This window comes from Pteropus medius, unplaced genomic scaffold (genome assembly GCF_902729225.1).
Source record: "Pteropus medius unplaced genomic scaffold, Ma_sr-lr_union100, whole genome shotgun sequence".
In the NCBI taxonomy this organism is placed as follows: domain Eukaryota; kingdom Metazoa; phylum Chordata; class Mammalia; order Chiroptera; family Pteropodidae; genus Pteropus; species Pteropus medius.
The window spans coordinates 171,092-189,913 of NW_024340629.1; the positions used below are offsets into that span (position 1 = coordinate 171,092).

The 18,822-nt window shown below is 33.8% G+C and overlaps 1 protein-coding gene and 1 pseudogene across 1 annotated transcript; both read right to left on the bottom strand.

The window, feature by feature from the left end:
• Positions 1–712: 712 nt before the first annotated feature.
• On the bottom strand, positions 713–1,658 carry LOC120612100 (olfactory receptor 8J2-like; annotated as a pseudogene).
• An 8,034-nt stretch (positions 1,659–9,692) lies between these two features.
• LOC120612892 (olfactory receptor 8K3-like) lies at positions 9,693–10,655 on the bottom strand. The gene has a single exon (XM_039875780.1). It carries the CDS (start codon positions 10,653–10,655, stop codon positions 9,693–9,695), a length of 963 nt encoding a protein of 320 aa, XP_039731714.1.
• Between the last annotated feature and the right edge of the window lie 8,167 nt (positions 10,656–18,822).

The window sequence follows — 18,822 nt, forward strand, 5'->3', positions numbered from 1 at the left end:
TAGTTTTTAGTATGAAAATATAACAAGAAAAAGTTTATTTTTACACTATCTTTTGATGCATATCAACATTTTGTTTTGTTTACATGCACCAAGTGAGATGGACAGAAAGTAAAATCTCCTTTTCGATAAACTTTTCAGTCTGTGTTGCCACATGTCTCATTTCCATGTATATGTAAGCTTTTCTAATTTCATTTTTATTTTCACCTAGAGGCTTATTGTTTTTTTTTGTTACATATATTTGTTTTCAGCACAAGATAAAAAATATGAGTCCAAAATTGATGGATAAAATGCTGCAAACATAACAATACTTTTATGAGTTGAACAAAAGATATCTGTGGCAAAGTAGACGAACTTATACTGACCACTTTTAGAGAAATGAGTCTCGCTTACCTCTCCCACCACCTATCAGGCCTTCCCTGTTTAGAAATGATAAAAACTCTTCAGAAACTTCCCTTTGATTTTAATCTATATCTTCAAATTATTGTTTATTACTTATATAAGTGGGTTTACTTTGGTCAAATAATGCATTTTTTTCTAAAGAGAAAATTGAGTATTTGAGGTTGGAATAAATAGGATGAAGATTTTTCCCATTGAAATTAAAGGGATTTTCAACTATTTATTGACTCTTCACTTAACAGCAGGATTTTCAGGAACAAAAGGAAATCCTTAAATGATGATAACTGTAGTTTTAAACTGACTTGAGTTTGATTGATTAACATGGGTTATCCAAGAATCTCTTCAATGCGTCCTTCACATCCTTATTCCTTAGGCTGTAAATGAGGGGATTCAGCATTGGTATCACTAGCATGTAGAAGACCCAGGCCATTTTATCTGTATCTAATGAGTAGTTGGTCCTCGGGTGCAAATACATGAAGAGAAGAGTCCTGTAGAACACAGTGACAGCCGTCACGTGAGACGCACAGATGGAAAAGGTTTTTTGTCATTCCTCTGAGGAACATATCCTCAAAATGGCAAGGATAATGTTGAAGTAGGATAATAGAATAATAATCACAGAGAAAAACAAATTGGTCCCCGAAAAGGCAAACACTGCTGTTTCTGGAATGTAGGTATCAGGACAGGACAATGCCAACAAAGGGATGTTATCACAGTAAACATGGTTGATTACATTGGAAGAGCAATAGACACAGAGAATACACAAAAAGAGACAGTCAATGCTGTGGTCAGACTGTGGAAGTACATGAGGGACACCAGCAGAAGGCAGACCTGTGGAGACAAAACCACAATGTAGCGTAGGGGGTTGCAAATAGCCATATGGCGATCATGGGCTATTGCAGCCAGCATAAAAATCTTGGCCACAATACAAACTAAGAATCCACGCAGTGGGCTGCACATTTATAGTAGGATATGATTTTCTTCAAAGCCAAAAAATTAACCAGCATTTTAGGGGCAATGACAGTAGAGTTTCCAAGATTGATGATGGCCAAGTGTAGGATGAAAAAGTACATGGAGGTCTGAAGTTGAGAGTCAACACTGGGGAGGGTGAAGATGCCCACATTCCCAGCCATGGTCAGTCCATAGATGACCAGGAAAACCAATAAAAGGGGGATCTGGAGTTCTGGACGATCTGAGACTCCCATGAGAACGAACTCAGTCACCTGAGTGAGATTCCCTGGAGCCACTGACTTTGTTGCTTTCATTGAATTGGAGAAACAAAGATATTAATAGACAGTAAAAAAAATTTTGTTAGATGCCAGATTATTAAATGTTTAGGCTTTCACGGATACTGAAAATTTCAGATTTTGTTTCTCTCCCAATTTCTACCACATTACTCTGCTTCAGCGGCCCACAGACTCCATCTCAATACTGTTCCTTCTTAGTATCATTCAGAAACTTGTGTCCTCTTCGATTAATCACATTTCTTTTTTCTACTATATCAGCCAGTCCTGATCTATATCTCTCTGACTTCTAGTTTTTGGTCTCTTCTCTATTATTTTATTCTGGTAGCATTTCCTCCCCTTTCCAGCTTTTACATTTCCTTTTAATTGTTTAAGCCCTTTTAAAAATTTTTTCAAAGTTATTACTTACAGTTTTGATTTGTTAAAGTTTGATCACTTTATTTGGATAGCGAAGTGATAGGGGAGAGTGCTATCATTGCTTAGTGTGTAATGTACTGTGTCCAGCACTGAGCTTGGCATTTTGAAACAATGTTCTCCTTATTCTGCAGGAGTGTCCTAGAAGGTGGATGTAATTATTTGTATATCTGATTAGACAAATGAAAGTAAGTTAGTTGAAGTCCGTATAAGATATGGGTTAGCGGAAAGTTTTATGGTTTTCTTTTATGTGTTTCGTTTGCTTGATTGGTTGGTTAGTTGCCTGTTACTTCACTAATTACCAGCTACGTGAGTTTATTCAAGTATTTCTATTGTCTTGTGTGAATTAAATGAGATAGTGCACACATATAGGTCAGTTAGCACAGAGCCTGCTAACATTAAATGCAAAATAATCGATGCCAATAGTAATTATTATTAACATGTTTTGAATAATTTTTTAAACAGGGTTTTTGTTTTTTATTTCAGTCTCAGTAACCTATTTTGCCAGACTGAGTGCTTTAATAGTTGACACAGAAATAGCAAATGAATTATTATTTTGCATCTTCAAAACACTGGAACACATAATATGTTATCTCACAATCTAATTCTCTTAACTCTGCGGTGTTTGTTTGTTTGTCTTAATTCAAAGATGCTTAATTTTGTGCATCAAATATGTGTCTGATGAGCTCATCTGATGGTGTTGTAGCAGTTCTCCACACATCTTGTCTTCCAACACTGCATCTGAAAAGAAGTGCACGAGTAAGCTCTTGGTGGAAAACACTGTGGCGTCACTCGCTTTGATGAAAATATCATTCCTTGCTCATTTGCTGCACGTGAAGCAACTCGGTACATGTTTCGCTCTGAGACAATCTATTTGATAAACTTATCTATGCTTAATTTAACAAGAACAAAAAAGTATCAATGATAGCAATTATTAATTGTCTACTATGAACTAGTATGTATCTTCACCTGTTATGAATTCCATCGTCTACTGAAATTTAACTTAAGGCAAAGCTAGGGTTGCTTTTTATTCTGGTAAGTACGTGTTACTGAAATAAAGTTCCTGATAAAAGCAATTTTAATTTTTTACAAATTTCTATTTCAAATTTGTTTTTTAAATTAAGTTTATTGTGGTGACATTTTTAAATAAAATTATATAGATTTCAAGCATACAATTCAATAATATGCCATCTGTATATTGCATATTTGACTTTGAGTGGTAAATACACTCTCAAATTTGTTTTTAAATCTAAACATTTTATAGGTCTACTAAAATAACATTCTCAGTAAAAAAAAGTTTTAAATACAACTGATGTTAATCATTTTATCTTTTAATTTGAAGAAGAAATGATATTTAAATATCTTCTGATATGATTTCAAGAGTATGTTTCATTGATTACTAACTGTATACTTTGTCTTAAATTTATTTAAACATCAGTTGTGCAAGGAGCAAACACTGCATCTTGATTGAGCTCCCAGTGTTCACCAGAAACATAGAGACAAACTATTGCCCCCAGTGAAACTTGGTCTTTCTTGAAGACATAGATCTTATGTGACAAAACAATTAAGAATCTTCCTGACTGGCGCAGAGTGATCTCTAAAACACCCATCAGTTCTGCCATTTCTATGACAAAAAGCATTCCTTCTTATATTAAGATGAAATATATTCCCTGTAATGACTATTCATTATTCTATATAAATGCTGTAGCGGTCTACTTTATCAGTAGGGTTGTTGTGTACTATTGTTCTAGTTGAATCAGAACCATTTTAGTTAGCAGTCAGTGGGCAGAGATGCGAGTCTCTTGGAAAAGAGAACAGAGCAAATATCATTTCGGTCCTGGGTCTGATTGGAATTAATAAAGCTTCCAAGATATCTGTCCGCACATCCAGAATTAGTATTAAGTAAAGTATTTGGTTTACCCTCTCTGTACACAGACATCTGCTGAGACCCACTCCTAAGGTTCCTGCACGAAGCATGCTAAAGAGTTTTTTACAAGTGTCTGAAGTCCCCGAAGACATTCCCACTGAAATATGTTTGTATATGGTCCTGGTCCCTGAACATGAGATCCAGAACCCCCAGATCAAGTTCTGATTCCCCAGGGAAAAGAAGACAAATTAAATGCTCGTTAATCAAGTCTCCATGCAAAAGTTTTACCCAAAGAATAAAAATGTTGAACAGCCAGGGACTCTCCTGGATGCTCATACTGAATAACAATCACATGCAATGACTCCACACTTTGTGCGTTTTGAATTGTACCCTAGTATCTGGGAAGTGTTGTTGCTGGGCCCAGGATGGAGAAAATTCAACAGTTAGAAAGCACAGGGCTCTGTCCCCAGTGTTCAATTTTAGTGTGAATATGAGGAATACACTGAATGGAAAGCCTCTATTTTTGTGTCAAGAATATGCCATGGTATATTTGCCAGAAATATCAGATGACATGTAACATAAAACCCAAATATGAATGGATATAAGCAAACTGATATAAATATTTTTATTAAATTAATAAGGTACCCATCATGAACCTAATCTTACTTATAATTTTAATTAAAATTATTTGATTAAAATATATTTTTATATAACCTTGTGACCTTTCTTCAATCACAAATATTATAATTAAATATACTAATTTTTAATTTTTCTTTTTGTGTGGAATTTTCTAGTCTATGAGCTTTATAAGTGAAAAAGATATGTCTAAATATTTTTCCTTTGTATTAACAGTCTCTAAAATAGTACCCAGGTAAAAGTAGATGTTCAAAAATGATTTCAAAAGACTGATTGACTGATGGAATGAATGATAAATGAATGAATAAATGAGGTTCTTCCCAGAGCCCAAACAGCCACATGAAGTTTTTGTGTTAGCTTCCTCTGTAATGTCTAATGCGTATTGCCTTTCATGTGACCAAAGTTGCAGGCTGTACTATGCTTCATTCGATACTTCCTTCTCCCATAAGCTCTGCCAGTTTCCGCATCTGTTTAGCATTCCTATAACATTATAAAGATTAAAAAAAGCTATTTCTTTTATACTTTTTGTTGTTATTGCCACTTTGTTTAATTGAGAGTCCAGAAATAAACCAATATTTATATGGGCAAATAATTTTTGACAAAAAGTCCAAAAACATACAGCGGAGAAAGGAAAGCCTCCTCAATAAATGGTGCTGGGAAAATTGGAAGGCCACCTGCAACAGAAAGAAATTAGTCTGTTGTCTATCACCACACACCAAAATTCACTCGCCAGCGATTAAGGACTTGAATATAAGACCTGAAACAATAAAATGCATAAGAGAAAACAGGAACTAAATTCAAGGACCTTGGACTTAAAGAGGATTTTATGAATTTGATTTCAAAAGCAAGGGAAGTAAAAGCTAAAATGAATGAATAAGACTACATCAAATTAAAAATCTTCTGGTCAGGAAAATAAATCGTTAAGAAGTTAACGAGATAACCATCTGAATGAAAAAATATATTTGCAAGCAATGCCCCCGATAAGGTTCTAATATCCAAAATATGCAAAGAACTCATACAACTCAATAACAACAAAAAAATAATCGATTCAATCAAAAAATGGGCGGAGGATCTGAACAGACACTTTTCCTTAGAGGACATACAATAAATATATGAAAAGATGCTTGACATCACTAGCTATAGGAAAATGCAAATCTAAACCACAATGAGATATCATCTCACACCTGTTAGAATAGCTATAATCAACAGGACAAGTAATAACAAATGTTGGAGAGGTGTGGAGAAAAAGGAGCCCTCATACACTGCTGGTGGGACTGCAAATTGGTACAGCCACTATGGAAAACAGTATGGGGGTTCCTCAAAAAACTCAGTATTTATCTACCATATGATTCAGCAATCTTTCTATTGGATATTTACCCCAAAGACTTGAAAACCCATATTCAAAAAGATATTTGCACACCGATGTTCATAGCAGCATTATTCATAGTGTCCAGGACATGGAAGCAACTGAAGTGTCCTATGATAGATGATTGGCTAAAGAAGCTGTGGTACATATATACAATGGAATATTACTCAGCCATAAGAAGAGATGAAATACAGTCATTTCTGACAACATGGATGGACCTCAAGATTATCATGCTAAGCAAAATAAGCCAGATAGAAAAAGTTGAAAATCACATGATATCACTTATATGTGGGATATAAACCTAAAAGCAACAAATCAACAGGACAAACAAACAGAAAATCATAGACATGGACTATAGACTAGTGGTTACCAGAGGGTATAGGATAGAGGAGGAGTGGGGACGGAGACGGGGCAAGGGGGGATCAAATATTTTGAGGTAGGGAGAGGTTGAAGAGGGTAAAGGGGATCAAATATATGGTAACTGAAGGAAACTGGACTTTGGGTGGTAATATGCAATAGAATATACAGATGTCAAATTATAATGTACATCTGAAAATTATATAATCGTATTAACCAATGTTACCTCAATAAACTTATTGTAACAAAATAAAATAAAAAATAGAAATAAAAAATACTTTAAATATTTATTATTTTACATATTTAATTGATCTGCCCACCTGCACATTCTTGGGTCTGTTTTGTCATTTAAATTTCTGCTTTTTAAAAGAGGAGTAAATTTTGGAGGGAAAACCTAACATCACACATGACCCTAGTTATGGAGCTGGATGAGGAGCATCCAGATTCTAAATATTGTGTAACCTTCCTCGCACCAGGTCTATCACTGAACTGACAGCAAAAATTGTATTGGGGTTTAGCTTTTACTTGTGACTCCTAATTGCATTAAAACATAGATTGATTTTATTACATTTATTAAAGTTTACTTTTATTTTCATCGTTTCTCTTTTGACCTCTTCTACATAAGTTCTTTTCTCTGTACCTCCCTTTGATTAATACAGCTTGTCATCTTTCCCCAAGGCATTGTTTTAAATTAAAAATAATTGTTTTTTTTGTTGCTGTTGTTATAATTTTAATTACTTATAATGAAGTTATTTAATTGTAACTTTTAAATTATAGTTACCTGGGTATTACTTCACTGAGTCCAAAATCAGCAATATATAACCAAGTGTAATACTCTGAAAGAAAATTATATTTCTTATTTTTTCTTATCATTTTCCCATTTTCACCACAGAATTTTGAGTAGAAAAACATAGATTATCAAGAAATTAGATTTCCAAAAGCAGTGCAAATGACTAAATATTTACCCAAAAAGGACAATATAATGCTAAGCATTAAAAAAAATGGAACAAAACATAAATTATACAATTTGATATTTGATTATGATCCATGTTCTTCAAAAATCTTGATTCTTTTCAGAATACCTAAATGGAGGTGAAAATTTTAGAGAGATTAATTCATTAAATATTACAATTCATTCGGTTTTTAGTCTGTCAAACTTAATTCAACACATTCTACATTCAAAGTTAAAGCAGTTTCTCGATTGTCTCTGAAGAATTTGAAAACTTTGCAGCATGCAAAATGGGGTGTATTTTAATTGCCTAGAACAATATGCATTCACCAGAGAGTTAGATTTATTTTCTCTTTCTGTATTATGTTCTTACTTTTTTACTCTTGATTAACTTTCTTTTTTTTCTGCTTCGATGGTTAATTTTTGTGTCCAATGGTTAGGTTATGGTGCCTAATTCTTTGGTTAAAGCTTGGTCTAGATGTTGCTGTGAAGATTTTTTTAAAGGTTAACATTTTAATCAGTACATTTGATTACAGCCAATTACCCTCCAGAATGTGGGTGGGCCTCCTACAATCATTTGAGGGCCTTTAGGAGCAAAGACTGAGGGATGTGTGTGTGTATGTGTGTGTGTGTGTGTGTGTGTGTGTGTCCTTTCAGATATTGTTTTTATCATTTCTTAGATGGACAAATAGCAATGCTCACTTTAGGGTTAATTATTCTCCTCTACTGGAGTAAACTTTCTTGAGTATTCAACATAAAGCCCCATGAGTTATGAGTTTTTCTACTTTCTGTTCACCAAATTGGCACAATTCCTGCCTCTGTTTGAGTTCTGGGCACTGCTGTATTTAATCCTTTCAGATGATTTTTATTTTTAGTCTTAGGTGTTTACCAGTTGCCTGTGCCGATCAGTTGTTCTGTTGAGCAATTGAGAAAGATTCTTTGCAGAGATCCACTTTCCTTTCTCAATGAAAACCCTTGACTTTGGCAGTCTGTCTTGCAAACTCTAGCTACCTTGGTCCGTGGACTGTCATCTCTGTCTCTTCTATTAAATTCTTCTAGGTTTCACTTAAGTTTGCCCATATGACAGTGCAGCCTGGAATCTCTCTTAGACCAGGAAGGGTAGGCAATCATAGGATTCACCTCATTTGTTCCTCATCTCTCAGGGAAACTGTCCTTCATTGCCTGATGTCAATGTTTTGGAAACTTGTTTCTTATCTCTTTCTTTATGTTTTGTTGTATTTTTCTTATTTTTTTTAATGTTAAATTTGGTCTCTATTACATAATATTAATAGAAGCAGAAAGAGTATTCAACATGCCTTCAGGTGAGCTCTGGAACTCATTTTTCTAGTCTTTTAAAATTATTAAACTTTTTTCAAGCTTTTAAAAAATCATGTAAATATGAACAATGTTATCGATCTCTTCTTATAAATATGCCAAGGCTCTAATCATTTCTCATTCTCTGACTTTCCAAGTTTGCTTAAGCCTCTGTTCTCTCCCAAATTATCATGAATAAACCTCTGCAGTATTTCTCATTTCCAAGACTTGGTATCCTACAGTCTATTATTTGCATAGCAGTCAGAGTTGTCATTTAACAAAAGATACATTAAATCGGTCTTTCACTCTAAATCCTCTAGGGTTTTTTTTTTTTTTTTAATCAATCAGAAGAAAGGGCAAGTTGTCTATATATAGTCTATATGGTCCTACTGGGTTAAAATCTGTTACAAGTCCTTCCTTATCTCCTCCACTTCCTAATCACATTTTATGCTCCAACAGTCTTTGACTCTGTTCCTTAACATAACATTGATATCGTCACTTAAGAACTGTTTCATTGACAGTTCTCTCTCTGTGGACCAGCAAAGCCTAGGTCTCTTTCTTTAAATGTCCATATAGTGAACTCATTATCCTTCTCAGGTGTTCATTTAAATGTCATCTTCACAGAGGTCTCAATGACAACCTTAGCTAAAATTTGAGCTCCGTTCAGGTTACTTGCTTTATTTCATTTTCATATTGCTCAATATCATCTATCATACTATATAGCCCACTTCTCATTCTACCTGTATTTTGTATTTTCTCTAAGTCCTATAGAGTGAGTGGTTTTTGTTGTTAAACTTAAGAGTACATGTTTATTTCTTTGAATGAATACACTTATATAAAATCTATTGAGCATCATTGTTATTGTCTCTTTACCATGTTAGGCACTACAGATAAAATTGCTAATGTAATATACAGGTTGGCTTTATAAAAATAAATGTTTAGTGGCAGCAAATAGACTTCAAAAACTTGAGAGTAAAAATTATTATTTAAAGTAGGATCCGAGTGTACTCATCATTAGTGCTACATTTTGTCTGATGAATAATTTTCTTTATTTCTGTACTTATCACATTGAATCTGGCTCATCCAAGGAGGTAGAAGCACATTGTTGAACAATCCAGTTATAATATACATTGACTAATACATAATCTATTGCTAGCATATCTTACAATGAATTTTCAATAGGATATTGGCACACATGTTCCAGGTTCTAGTCAGGGCATTTTTCACCATTTTGTTCCTCAAACTGTAGATCATGGGATTCAGCATGGGTATCACCAAAGTGTAAAATAAAGAGGCCATTCTATCAGTATCAGATGAATTTTTGGACTTGGGCTGTGCGTACATAAAGAAGAGAGTACCATAGTATAGAACCACCACTGTCAGGTGTGATCCACAGGTGGAGAAGGCCTTGTGCCTGCCCTCAGCAGAGTGCATCCTGAGGATGGCAGCAAGAATTAGGGTGTAGGACCCAAGGACTATCAGAAGAGATGATATCAAAGTAAAAGCTGCAAATATGAGAATTATCAATTTAATTTCATGTGTGTCTGAACACAGCAAAGATATCAATGGTAGACTATCACAGTAGAAATGCTTGATGACATTGTACCCACAAAATGGCAAAACAAATATTTTTATGGTGATCAGCAAAGACAAAAAGACACTATATAGATAGGATATTGCCACCAGCAACTGACATAATCTTTTTGACATGATGACTGTGTAGAGCAGAGGGTTGCAGATGGCCACATAACGGTCATAAGCCATTGCTGACAGAAGGATAATTTCACTAGCAATAAACATACAGAAGAAAGTGAGTTGAGTAGCACACCAATTATAGGAGATTGTATGTTGATCTACAAGAAAATTTACTAGCATTTTTGGTCCTACAGCCGTTGAATAACCAAGATCAGTAAATGCCAGGTGTGTGAGAAAGAAGTACATGGGTGTCTGCAGCCTGGAATCCACCTTGGTCAGGATGATCAAGCCCAAGTTGCCCACCACTGAGACCGCATAGATGACAAGGAACACCCCAAAGAAGGGGGCCTGCAGCTCAGGGTGGTCTGTGATTCCCATGAGAATGAATTCTTTCAGCACTGTTAGGTTTTGCTGTTCCATCTAGGCCATTAAGGGAAATTACTGTGGGGAAAACCATCAGAAGAGTCATTAGATTTCAGAAGATACCATCTGGTGAACTTTTAGTATGAAAACCCATCATAGCTAATTCAAATCCAAGGTTTTTAAGAGCAACAATTTAAGTTGAGACCCACCTCCATCATTAAATGTAGAACTACATTTAGAAACCATTGTAATCTAACATATTCAGAAACCATTTTATTTTTTGTGTCACAAACTGCTTATTATTGCAAATTATGTATAATACTTTATGTTCTGTCAACAGACTATCATTAGAAATATAAAGAAACATAGACTCATACAATAGTTTGGTGGTTATTCGAGGGAAGAGGAGGAGGGGGAGGTAGATAAGGGTATAGAGGGTCAAATATATAGTGATGGAAGACAATTTAATGTTGCGTGGTGAACATTCAATGCAATATACATATGCCGTGTTATTAAATTGCACACTTGAAACCTATATACTTTTATTAACCAATGTTACCCTAATACACTTAATTAAAATAAAGAACAGTTTAGCTTACATTGGGAAATCTGATATTTTTTAAATGTTTTTTTATTTAAAAGACACATATTTGGTTAAATAGATTTTAAAGAAATTTTAGAAAGAATTACAATACAAAGTAATATAGCTTTCCACCTTTTGACCCTGCAACTTCAGTCCCAATCTCTAAGGAAAATCATTATTAACTCATTTAATACACTGATTTGCTTCTCTTCATTATAATTCCTATATCAAAATAATATTCTCATTCCACTATGCATTTGGTTTTCTAAAGTTAAATTCCACTATACTTTTATGAGTATTAAATTTTAAATTAATGGTTGTGTTTTCTTTACCTTTATTTCTTTAACTTCTTTTCCCTTCAGATTGTTTTAAAGGTGGGTCCTTCTAATCTTTCATGGAAAAAAATCATCTAAATTTCATACAAAATTTTTCAGAGTATAAAACTAATGACTGAACAGCAAAGCATCCTAAGAGGATAGCAAAATCATGATTTAAATAAAAAAGATATAATAAAAAGCAATATATTCATGACTACCATTTCACTTATATAGATATTAACATCCTAAACAGTATGAACATATCATTGATGTCAATTCCAAAAGTGTATAAAAATACAATATACTATGTTCAAGCTTAGTTGATGGAATTTGGCTGAATGTTTGAGTTGAAAAGTCTATAAGTATCATTCATCACATTATCAGATTGAATTAAAATAAGAACATTTGAATAGATGAATAAATAGTACTGTTTAGAGTATACAAAAAACATGAAATTAAGTTTTAAAGGAAATTCTCAACTTGATAGAATATCTTATAAAAACTAGACTGAACTTACTCTTAAAAGAAGAGGAATTAAAAGTTTATGAGAAACATTATAGAAGTCCTAAGTAAATTAGCAGAAATTCTATGCTCCTGGATTGTACTATTCACTATTATAAAAATGTCAATTCTGCTCAAATCAATCTCTTAGTTTAAAGTCTTTTCAATCAAAATCTCACTAGAATATTGTATATAATTTGACACCAATTTAAATGTATTTTTAAACTACAAATTATAAAGAAGAAGCAAGACAATTTTGAAAAGACCTGCATTATCGGATATTAAAACTTACAAAATTAGATTTGTTAAGACTCTGTGGCATAGACACAAAAATGGACAAATGCATTAATGGATCAAAATTCACAACTCAAAAAACTCACGATAATATAGAACTGTGGTCTGTGACAGAGGTGGCATTTTGGACAGTCAGACATAAATGGTCTATTCAATACATAGAGCTGGAAAAAGAGATTATCTCTATAGAAGATGATGAAATAGAATATTTAGTTCATCCATATAAAAATCAATCCCACACCGGTCAAGAATTTAATGTAAAAAGAAAATGTTTAAGCTCTTATAGCCTTAAAAACTAGAACTTCTGAGTGTCTCTAAATAAATGTAAGTTTCAAGAAAATCAAAATAGAAATTCAAGATTAATTTGACAGATTAATTCTGCCTCAAAAATTCACTCTATCTAAAAAGCTATTCTCAATATTATCAAAATATTTACAAAAAAGGAATAATTCATTAGCAGCAACTAAACAGGGGAAATGGCAAAATTTACTCTCTTAAGCGACTAAAAGTTATATGCGAAAAAAGATTCCACATCAGTTTGTATATTTGGCAAACCTCAACCTGACATCCACCGTATTCTACAAATCTCTGAAATTCTTCTGAACCTCAAACGAGTTAATCGATTTATCTGACCACACCTCTCCACCCCCAGCCCATGCACTAGTTGTAAAGAAACTAGAAACTGAGCAAGGATCCTCACTCTTTTGTGAAGGAAGCACAAACTTCAGAGTTGCACCAGGACATAGAAAATGGACCTGAAGCCCAAGGATGTCTTCTTTTGTAAGTGCAAACTCTCAATCTCAACTGAGTATTCTATAAAATATGCAAATAACCTCAAAGGAGATAAATAGGATAGTCAAATTCACAAAATCATATTCTTATTCAAAGAAATGACAGAAAGAAGGAAGATTAAAAAAAATTTTAGTTTTTCATCATTAAGTATAACGTTAGCTGATGGTTTGTCATATATTTTTAAATGTCTCTGAAAATATGTCAAGCTCAACAGTTTTTGGGTTAGTTAACATCAGCAGAAGTACATACATACTTATTACTTTAAAATAATAAAACATGGACACAGAACATGCTTTTGTCATCGAACACAGCTAGAAAGACCATAAGCCCTTCTATATTTTTCCATTCTTTGGTGTATGAAATACACTACATTATCTCAATAAAGGACAACTAGCTGCAATTGTGTGACATCAGTGACAGATGTAAAACCAACATGAAATTTTTCTAGTTATAGTTTTGGAATCTGACAAAATATACTGCTTCGCAAATCCTACTTAGCAAATATCCACATTTTGTAACTTAAGATGTGCAGTGGTAAACTCGCTGGCTGTGGAATTCAATGCCAGTCCCCAAACCACTATTACGTAGCTTGTCATAATTGTTGGAGATTTTTAAAAACTGTACTTCTTCATTATAATTATATGCCATTATGCTAGATTCTCAAACACGTTGGCAAAATTGAGTGAGCTGAGTCTCGTGGTTTGTCAACACCTGTGTCATGTAACTGGGACTCGTGGAGATGTATGGGAAAGACTCTTATCCTTCTCTTTCCAATCTTCAAACAATATTTTTCCCTCTTCACTTTTGATATGTGTGATTCATAACATGAAGAATAACAGATTAAGAAGAAAACTTCCCTAGTGCATTTCGGCACATGACAAGAGAAAAGTGAATAACTAAGCCAAGAACTCTAAGTGTTTAAGGAGTGCTACGTGCATCAATACTTATTGTAGGATGCATGTACGCGATTAATAATTATTCTAAGAATTGATCTTCCTTGACTCTTTAATTGTCCTGATTTAAAATTTGGTTTTACCCATACCGTAAATGTGTTAAGAGCTCCTTCCCAGCTTTTATCCCCAGGATCCATATGAAAAGAAATTTAATGCAAAGATATTAGGGGCAAAAGACATCCTATCATTATGGTGCCACGGACATATTTGTCTAAGTCAAAGAATCTATTGTATATTATTTTGGCTTTGCCATCATCTTGGTCTTGCAAATATCACTATAGCAGACACATCTGTCTCCCCATCCTTTGTCACTTTGCACCACCTCTGACTTGGCCTACAGTCACAGTAGACTTTTTTTTTAGAATGCTGGCAGTTTCGCATATCATTTTTAAAAATTTATTAGGGTGACACTGGTTAATAAAATCATATAGGTTTCAAGTGTTTTACTTATTTTTCTGAGAGCAAACGGTCTTGGGAGCTTGCTCGTCCATGTGCAAGGCTAGAAGTGCCTGAGATTTAAAGTGTCAAGGAGCAATGCCCCACTGATAAAGACACAGATCAATGGATGAACACCCAAGCTTTCCTAGCCTTCTAGAAGATCCCTGAAGGATACTTCACAGCACCTCAGGTGATAAAACCTTAGCTGCTCCAGCAGTAATCCACACTCTATTCACACTTCATTGGCTTCCTCCCTTCCAAGTCCTTACTTCCTTATTTCCTCATTTTTGTTTCCTGAAATAACCTACCAAGTAAACACAACATACCCAAGTCTTCGCCTCAGGGTTTGCTTTTGGGGGAATTATGTAAATTCCAGTCTCTTACAGGGTATTAGTAAAACAAGATCACAAATATCTATAGCACAAATGAAACTCTGCATGTTAATAAGAGATAGTGAATATATCATATTACTGAATAATTGGAGGTCTTATCAGAAATCTATTAGTAATTGTGGCACAGGTACTCACGGAGCATCCATAAGTTTGTCCCGACCATCAGCATTTTGCTTAGGTGACATTTTAGGTGGAGCTTTCCAAAATTACTTATACCTACCTCAGAAGGTTTATGATTTAGAGTCCGCATATAAATATCGAAATCATAACATATAGAAATTAGGAAGCTTATGACCCTCAAAGAACAAAATAATTGTGGAAAGACACTATACTAGAAAATATCATCATAAAAATTATTATTAATACATGTGTTATAATTTACTGAATCTTTCATTGGTGATTATTCTCATTTCTCAAATTTAAATTGAAGACAGGCATCAAAAATTGTCACTGCAGCTAGTCTAGTGATCAGGTGATCAGTACCATGTACTCACCTGAAAAGAGGTATGGTTTTGTGTTCCCCAACATGATGAATAACTTGAGTGCAGTCAGAAGAATTTATGATTGTTTCTCTCCTTTGAGACTCTCCCCTCGGAGCTTGACTGCAAGTTCTTGCTTATTCCCAAAGCGCTGAAGTACAGGAAATTATGCCAGAGTCTTGGTTAATTAATCAGGGTACCTTTAATTTTCTTATTGACAGAGGTTTTTTTTTTACATATAATTCATCTACATTACTTTGTTATTTGTTTATCTTTTACCACATCACTAAATATATCTGGAAGTAAGTATATTTTTTTGTTAGATATGTGTTTTAGTTACCCAGAAATTAATTTGCAGTCAGCATATTTCACAATGGTTTCTTCCCAAGATTTTTGTCTAACGATGAAGACAAAAATCTTTAAACATGTCCTATAGTATTTTAAAAATCCAGAAGGAATAAAGATTAAGAATATGTGTGTAACTCAAGTTTTTTTTAACATGAGGAACTAAATTGAGTTAATGATACTCTCATTCCATGTCCATAATCAGCATCAGTCTTTATTTTATATTTTCACTTCGATTTCCCATCTCCACATTGGGGAAGTTGGTATATATCTTTTAACAGGAAGACAGGCTTATAAAGTAAATATAATGTATGTTTTAATGTGCATGCCTATGGTGTTATAAAACTCATTATGATACCTAAATGTTCTCATTCAAGTAAATGTTTTTGAAGTATATTCGTTTTAGTACATACACACCAGTGTGTTGCTTACTTCCATTTAATAAAATTACTCTCTGATCCCATTTAATATATGTTCATTTCCATAGTAATAGGAATTAACTTACCAACTCTTAGGATCACTATATATCACCACAGTTAACAACTTTGTGTGAGTGGACCCCACTGATCCCTGAATGAACATATCTGTGAAACATCTCCTGGAGAGGGTCACTGATTTGAGTAAAATGAGCACATTTAATTTATTTAAATAAGAATAAATCTATATAACACTTCTTTTATCATTATACATTCTACCATCAATATATAAGAATTTCATACTCTGGACATCGAACATACATATATATTGCTTGCACATATAAAGGATCACAATAAATAATTAAATCAGATTAACTTTATAGAGTGAATATCGTCTTATTGTCTTACTACATTATTTTTAACAAAAATCTATACTTACCTGGATTTGAAAGAGGAAGATGCAGTAAGCACATTGCATGTCAAGAAAAAAGTTTAAAAATTATAACGGGTGAATAAACACATAATTTGAATATCTGAATGTCCATAACGATGTTAAGAATGACAGTTTGGATACTGCTGATGAAGTAGTTACTGAAGCGACACAAAAAACTGACCAGCCAGCAGCAGAGACGGTTGGCTGACCACCAGACCTCTTTACTTTTCCTCCTGGGCACGTGGCTAGACTTATTAATAATATACTTTCATGACTTCATGTCTCAATCAGTTTTTATGATTATGTAAACATTAATAATCTTTATCTTTCAGTAATATATTCTTCTGGATCTTTGCCATGCACATTTTATAAAGTGTGTTTTAAAAATTGTTAGTAACTTTTTCTGACCATTATAGCTCAAACTGCTTTAGTTGTTAGAATCACTTTATAAGTAGTATATATTCTGATACTTAGTTATATATTATATATTTTAATATTCAGTTTGGTAAGTTAGTTAACCCCAATGCATGTTCATTTTGTGAGATGAAGGAAATAATTTGTTATCACAGATGTTTTTGTAAAGAAAATTGCTCCAACCCAGATAATGGTTGTTGTTTATAAAACTACTTTTCCAAGTATGAAAGAGTCAAAAGTGATCCTGTACAGAAGCTTGGAATAGAAGGCGACAAGCAGGGCCATCATCGATGGAAGCATCTCAGGCTTCATAAAGTAATAGCTGTGTTTATTAGAATGGAAGAACATTTTTATAGTCTTTCAATGAAATACTAAAAAAAGAAAAAGCAGAAGCAAGAAGGAGTAAGAGCTAGGAGGCAGGTTGATTTAAGGTTGGAGAAATATTTGAGAAGGGCATGTGGGAAGTTCTTTTGCAGCGCGGTCGTGAAGTTACTTTAAGAATAAGGAGGCTTGATGCTATTTGACCTCCTTCCAGCCATGTCTGCAGTGAATTGACTTCATTTTTGAATGATTTCTTTGAAAGGGCTTTTTCATTTCCATGGAGATAGAATTTTACCTTTGTGGCTGAGACAGTTTTACCTTTGACCTTAAAAAATTTCAATTTTAGCTTGAAACAAAAATGTTCTGAATTGTGTCGATTTCTATTATCTTTACTTTCCATGTCACGCCCCCTCTTCCTCACTCCATTGCATGTTAGCAGTGTTTTAATGTACAGGCAGAGGTATGGCACACAATGACTGTTAACTTTTTTGTTTCTTTTTTGGTGGAGGATCATGAGTGCCTTGAGAATCATTGTCACTTTCAAGACAATTATATATTTGTTGGTCTAATAACATTTTACTCCAAAACACACTAAGCAAATATTCTAAATGATTTCATAACAAAGAAAATTAATTCTACACAATAGTTTTAGTATGAAAATGTAACAGGAAAAAGTTTATTTTACACTGTCTTTTGATGCATATCAACATTTTGTTTTGTTTACGTGCACCAAGTGACATGGAGAGAAAGTCGAATCTCTTTTTAGATAAGCTTTTCAGTCTGTGTTGCCACATGTCTTATTTCCATGTATATGTAAGCTTTTCTAATTTCATTTTTATTTTCACCTAGAGGCTTATTGTTTTTTTTTGGTACATAAATTTGTATTCAGCACAAGATAAAAAAATATGGGTCCAAAATTGGTGGATAAAATGCTGCAAACATAACAATACCTTTATGAGTTGAACAAAAGATATCTGTGGCAAAGTAGAAGAATTTACGTTGACCACTTTCAGAGAAATGAGTCTCGCTTACCTCCCCCACCACCTATCAGGCCTTCTCTGTTTAGAAATGATAAAAACTCTTCAGAAACTTCCCTTTGATTTTCATCTGTATCTTCAAATTATTGTTTATTACTTATATAAGGGGGTTTTCTTTGGTCAAATAATGCATTTTTTCTAAAGAGAAAATTGAGTATTTGAGGTTGGAATAAAAAGGATGAAGATTTTTCCCATTGGAATTAAAGGGATTTTCCACTATTTCACTTAATAGCAGGATTTTCAGGAACAAAAGGAAATCCTTAAATGACGATAGCTGTCGTTTTAAACTGACATGGGTTCGATAGATTGACATGGGTTATCCAGGAATCTCTTCAATGTGTCCTTCACATCCTTGTTCCTTAGGCTGTAAATGAGGGGATTCAGCATTGGTATCACTAGTGTGTAGAAGACCGAGGCCATTTTATCTGTATCTACTGAGTGGTTGGTCCTCGGTTGAAAATACATGAAGAGAAGAGTCCTGTAGAACAGTGACAGCCGTCACGTGAGAC

Coding starts and splice junctions, on each gene's coding strand:
- LOC120612892 (XM_039875780.1), bottom strand. CDS start 10,655: ATGGAACAGCAAAACCTAACAGTGCTGAAAGAATTCATTCTCATGGGA.